Raw genomic sequence first — 6,678 nt, forward strand, 5'->3', positions numbered from 1 at the left:
GGCACATTTACATCTTCTTTACATACAGAGGACCACAACATCGCATGCAGCTATAGTCCAGGAAAAAAAACACAAAAAAAAACAGCCTATGCAGATGTCAATGGTTTTGGTATATGGACCAGTAACTCAGGGACAACAAGGATCTGCTTTAACTGACACTTCACCAAAGTCCAACAGAGGACGCTGGGCCACGGGATGTTTGGTTGAAGTTAATCCCTCGTCTCCAGTGGCCCCGGCTTTTGGGTCACGTGAGAAAATCCCCGACGTGGCTCTAGTATTAGTACTAGAACGAATATGAGTATTAGATGAAGTCAGTGTTGGGAGGCAGAATATGAAAACAGATGTTGATGGCGGGCAGGGAAGGAGGGAGGGAGCAGCTGGGCAGCCGAGTGGACGATGGGGAAGGACGAGGAAGGTAGTGGGGGGTGGAGGTGAGCTGGCAGGACAATAGATGCAAAGCTTTTGTAAACACAGTTACAGCTTTGTTTTTCAGCTGTGGGCAGGAACTCACATCTTCCTGATGAGCCACGAGTGTCTTTTCACCTGCGAGGTGCCGAAGGAAGTGGGAGCCACAGAAGTGCTATTTTACCTTAGACGTGGTCGGGCTTATTAAAGCTGCTTCACCCAGTCTAATGAATGGAAAGGACCAATTAGGTTTGTTAATGAGAGATAATTAAAGGAGTGCGCTGTGGCTATATTTAGTCTGGCACGAGAGGACAGTTTGAAGAACAAGGGAGCAGGGAGATGGAGAACGGGAAAGGATGTGATGAAAACAGAGGAAGCCTCAAGTCCAGATCTACAAACCCTGACCCGGGGAGATAAGGTCACTCTTGGCACCGGGACTGGCAGAATCAGTTCTAGCTAAAATGATTTAAATACAACCGTTGTGACAACAATCAAACACAGCAGTTAAGGATCAACTAAGCAAAGTAAACAAAGATGGACAATAAGGAATTCCTAAAAGTTTTCTTTTTTTTTTTTTAAATCAGTCAAAGACAAACTGTTAAGTAAAGTGACTTATATCTTTTTTTTTTTTTAAAAGAAGGACATATTTTCTTAGACTCACATTCTGGGAGACACTTACCACCATGGAAAAAAAAGGACACATTTTCTTAGACTCAAATTCTGGGAGACACTTACCACCATGGAAACCTTTACAAGACATTTCTTTAAAGGTAAAAGTGGTAAAAAGGTTGACGGTTGCTTTGGTAGGATTGACCTTTTCTAAAAGTTAAGGAGCCGCAGGAAGGATGAACTTGTCAGACAACGCATAAATTTATATAACCCTTTTTAAAAACCTCTCATCTGATGCTATTTTATGCTTTATATATATATGTAAAAAAAAAAATCATCACAGAACCATAGGGCCTGATGAACCATGGTATTTAGATCTTCCCTCTGTGGACTGGGTTCTGGGTCATTCTGGTGGTTCGTGTTGCAGTTGTCAATCATGTTTTTTGTACAATTTTTCTTACCTAATTTTTGATTTTCTTTTGCTGCCATCCTTATTGTTTTTTGCATCGTCTAATGTCACTCCATCAGCATATTTATCTACTGTAGCAGCCACTTCATTGGCTATACTGTATATAACAATTAATATATATATATATAAAATAATAATTAGAGGCACTTTGGCCCAGAGTCAATGTCTCTGTCATTGGTGTGGAACCCCAGGGTTCACCTCCACCTGCAATATCGAATCTCGGTTAGAGCGGACGAAAATGAATGGAAAATGAATGAAAGTTCTGGACACGACAGGAAGTGACTCACTGGTCTCAGAACCAACTCACCAGCTTTGATGCGGATGTTGGGGCTACGGATTTTGCCGGCCTGGTTCTCGGCGGTGCAGAAGTAGTCGTTGTCATGGATGTAGCTGTTGTAGGCGGAGGGCGAGAAGGAGTAGAGCTGCAGAGTGCCATTGGCGTGCACGTGGCGGATGTGGGGCACGTCGTAGATGTCGTCGCCGGTGGCCAGGTACCAGCGCAGGATGGCACTGGGGGTGCCCCCTGCTGGACAGGGCAGGGACACCCCCACCGAGCTGGAGTAGGTTACCCTCTGCAGGGAGGCGTTCACAAAGTACAGCCTGGTAGAGCCCACATCCTCACTGTGTACTGCAGGGACACAAGACAACACCAGTCAGCGAGCGGCGGACATTTTCATCAATCCAAACGACAATCAATGTCTTATAATAAAAAAAAATTAAACAATAATTAATAAACAAACAGAAAATACTCAACTTTACTATTATACTATTATATAACATTTTAAATTGGTCCATAAATCATGGAAGCTTGTGGTTAATAGTGGTGTAAGAAAATACTTATACAGTGAAATATTCTGATATTTCATGTCAGGATAACCTATCAATATTTCACAGCTCTGTATCAATATTTTTTATTAAAAATTAACATGCAAATAATTATGGCGTTGGTTAACTTCTGAGTTACATTGAATGATGTTTAATAACCACAACAACAGCCAATGACATTAGAACATTTCAACACATTTACCAACAGGTTGATCGAAGGCCGACCGGATTTTAAAGTGCTTTTATATTTCAAAATAAACTGCACGGACAGGAGGCGCCTATTATCTAACCTCTGTATGTGTCATGCAAACACAGAAAAACAAAGACAAAGACAGAAGGGAGGTAAAGAGACATAGAGAGAGAGAAAGACAGAAGGGAGGTAAAGAGACCTAGAGAGAGAGGGAGAGAGAGACAGCAGATAGGTTATGTGATTGGAGTTTCTATGCCAGACACAGAGATTTAAGTCTATTTAATCTCCTTACATATTTTACACACACACACACACACACACACACACAAATGATTTCCACTGCCATTCAGATTAAACACAAACACACACACACACACCTCTGAATGAGAAATGAGAAAGGGAAAGTCAGAACATCTCTGAAATTTAGGGTCAACGTTGTAAAGATTAGATCAGAAGTGTGTGTGTATGGGGGGGTGGGGTTTACGGGTGGGGGGGGGGTCAGATGTGGATAATGTTAACCACTGCTGACAATTAATTCTATCATTGAATACATCTAATACAGAAACATGTTGTTCTGTATCATTTGTTTTCAATTAACCTTCAATAATCTCTGGACATATTCTCATTTTATTTTTACTTTCAAACTTTCAATGTTTCTCATCACATCCCTAACCTTTCCGTTGAAAAAAGAGTACATTTCTTTAAAATCCAGTGCCTTAGGTGAACCACATTTTCAATCACGCACAAAATGGAAAAGTTTTCTAAATTATTTGGAACTTTAAGAATCCAGGATGAGCCGTTTGTTACTTTAGATGATTGAAATGTACAAAAGCTGGGATATCAAGAACAGATAAACCACAGGACAGTTAAAGTACAGTGAAGTACCACAAACAGCCACAAGGATTCAATTCTCATTTTTTTTAAAGCCTGCGCTCGAGTCCACCTCTTCAGTCCGGTGTGTTGTGGCTCGGAGCTCTTGATGGCAACATAAAACATGATCCAGTCCAACCTGACACAGATTGTCAGCAGTAAACAGCATCAACGTGCTGAGGGCAACAAATCAAAGAGACAACTTCATCTCATCCACAACAACTTGACTTCCCTTTAAAACACTGCTGCTGCCTTTGGCTCCTGTTGACAAATCTGGACGGAACGTTACAGATGGTATATGAAAATCATGTCTGGTTGTGGGACGCAAAAAAAAAAAAAAAAAAAACAGGTCAGACCCCCCCTCCTCCCCTCCTCCTCCTACGCAGATTACTGATAATGGCCCCGGAGTATAAAGCCCATATTAAAGATTGCAATATCTATAATCTCCCAATGGGGGGACAGGACTAAAGTGGAGGAGTGAGGGGGTCACCCTGAGAGCTCAGGGAGGTGAGGCGGGAGGTGGGGGGGGGCGCTGGCAGAAGCAAAACCTCTCATACAGTAGATTATATGGCCTGGGGGGCCCAATGTCAGTGGGGGCGTGCGAGCACCGGGACTGATGGAGAGACAAGTGGAAGAGAAAAGGGATCAGAACAACTCACGCCAATCAGAGCCTGTCAAAACCAGACACACACACACACACACACACACAAAGCTGCTGTCTCTCTCTCTCTCAGGGCTCCTTCACACCAGGAGACGACAGTGCGTGTTGCCATGGTGGCAGAGAGATCTGAATGCTGTGACTGAATTAAAAATAACTCAGGGATTTAACCCAAAAACACTGACCCACTGAAAACTCTAAATTTAGAAAAATTTAGAAAAAAACAGGAACTAACTGCCCCAGCCAGAGGCTAAATGTGGGACCAGGACACCTGCTCACCTGGACACGCTGACCGTCCACAGAGTCCAGAGAGGTTGAAGGGGGATTTGTATAAATACTGACAGGGACATTTGTTGTTTTCTAAAGTTCTGTTTTGGTGTCCTGCTGAGGTTTTCAGGGAAACATACGGCCGTGGAAGTGGATTTAGTTTAGCATTATGTAGGTTTTTGCATAAGATCGTACTGAAATTATAATCTTAAATTCAGTAAAACTTTGCATTAGGGATTGAAAATGATGAAGAACCAATTATCAATATCAATTTGACTCATTGATTCTTGTATAAATTAAATATATTATATCAATTTGACTCCTTATTGATTCTTGTATAAATGAAATGTATTAAAAATTAATCCTTTAACGTAGACTAATATTTGACATTTGATTCAGGGAAAAAAAAAATGTGCGACACAAAAGATTGTATTAGGTTTTTTAATACCTTTAAAAAGTATCACTAGTGAAGGTCATCACTTCAGGTGGTGTAAAGTGGTATTTCTGTTCAGCGTGTGATTATTCCTGCTCAACCTTTATCAAACGAAACAAACCGTAAGAGTTAAATACGTCTTCACGGACGTCAGACTAAAGATTGGACATTTCTTTGAAAACTCGTACGAAACGTCTTCATTCTGACAAGCGTTAAGAAAAAGAAGAAAAAAAAACGTCTTTATTAAAATAAAACGTCTGTAAATGAAGGCGTCAGAAAACCGTTGGAAGTTAATTATTGCAGCTCTAAATGATGAGGTGACCTGCAGGTACGACCGACTGAAGACATCAACGTCCTCTCACTCTGACAGGTTTCCTCGGTCCTTATCTCAAGGATGCATGTCCACAAAGATCTCACCCAGCAGCTTCTGGGGAGGGGAGACCACAGTGACGTGGACCACAGAGTGTTGCTTCAGTTCACCTCCAATCTGGATTCAGATTCAGAACCAGAGGGAGAGAAAAAAAACCCCAGGCGTGGTGCAGGAGCAGAGCTGGAGCTGGAGCTGCAGGAAGTGCTACTGGTAAAAGTGGGCTGTCAGAGTTGAAGCCACTGTTTTATACACACCCTGCCAGGGAGCCGGGCATGAATATGTATGCTGGCGAGGCCCAAGTCATAACCTACGAGGAGTCTCATCATGCATAATGCAGCTGATCTACGCCTTTCCAGAATGTGAGTGTGCAGCAGCCAAAACAACACACACACACACACAACTGCAGTGTGATGAAGAGGTAAACAAACCCCAAACCACCAGTGTTTCACATGCACTCCTTTTCACACCTGCAGCTCCCTGTGGCCGACGGCGGTACAACACCTTAACATGTTCTACTTCTCCCCCCCCCAAACAACGCCTTCCATTCTTTTTTCAATCCCCCCCTCCTTCATTTTAATTTAATTGGTTGTAAAGGTTGTGTGAGCAAGAATTCCATTCCTTAAAAAAGTTCTTATGCTGAGACTGACCTGGATGAGTTGGTCGGCAACTCGGGTCGTACGTAGTAACTAGGGGAAATGTGACCCAGCAGGTGGCAGTAAAGCAGTTCAAATTAAGTTATTCACCAACGATGAAGAATTCAAGAAAGACAGGAACATTTAAAAGAGATTAATTGGAGATTGTTTTAATCCAGTAATAGATCTATCTTGTAATTAGAGCTCCCTCTGCAGGGAAGGTTTGAAAACTTACTAGAAAAAAAAATCCCTGTTTCTTAAATGAATAATTTTATAATTTGTTTGTGTGACACAAATTTGACCCGCGTCCGTCTTCACCTCTCCACCACCTACTGTAACTCCTGTCTCCCACCCCTCCACCACCACCTCCTCCACCGCTGCTGCTGCTTCAGGAGGGATGAAAAGTTGGCAGTTGTCTTTTGATCAGGGGATTAAAAGTGGATACACAAAGCCACAGAGGAGGAAGTGGGAGGAGAAGCACCATAAAAGGATGGAAGAGTGTGAATTGACTATAGGTGGATGCAGGGGTTATAAGGACAGGTGTAAGCTCAGGGCTAATCCTCAGGGATCCCGTATAAGTAGGTGCTCGGTGGCCGGGGAGACGTGAGAGAAGGTTGTTGAGGTTACATCTAATCAGCAAAAGGGGGGCACTGCCACCCCCTCACCCCCCTAGACCCAACAACCAACCCACTGTCTTTTGGCGCACACCAGCATGCCCAACACACACACACACAAACGCGCAAACGCACGCGCATGTACACACCCACCACACCCCGGCAGGCCCGTGCTGTGTCAGTAAAAAAAAAAAGTGTGCTACTTCAGCAGTCCCCTGGGAACTGCCCCCCCCCCCCCCCACATCAAAGCAGCCAGTTTCTCTCTTAATGTGAATATCAAATCTGTGGATCACAAGTCCCAGCACAGTCTGCATAAACTGCCCCTCCCCCAAGCTT

The 6,678-nt window shown here is 43.2% G+C and overlaps 1 protein-coding gene across 1 annotated transcript in view; it reads right to left on the bottom strand.

Annotated features, from left to right (window-relative positions):
* The window catches only part of LOC103395569 (Down syndrome cell adhesion molecule-like protein 1 homolog), a 17,802-nt gene that overhangs the window by 6,694 nt on the left and 4,430 nt on the right, over positions 1 to 6,678 (bottom strand). The window contains exon 2 of the mRNA XM_025065865.1: positions 1,791 to 2,111. Within this exon, the coding sequence (XP_024921633.1) occupies positions 1,791 to 2,111 (321 nt within the window). The remainder of the gene's footprint in view (positions 1 to 1,790; positions 2,112 to 6,678) is intronic.

The sequence above is a fragment of the Cynoglossus semilaevis genome, chromosome 19 (assembly GCF_000523025.1).
Source record: "Cynoglossus semilaevis isolate Cse_v1.0 chromosome 19, Cse_v1.0, whole genome shotgun sequence".
Taxonomy (NCBI): Eukaryota; Metazoa; Chordata; class Actinopteri; order Pleuronectiformes; family Cynoglossidae; genus Cynoglossus; species Cynoglossus semilaevis.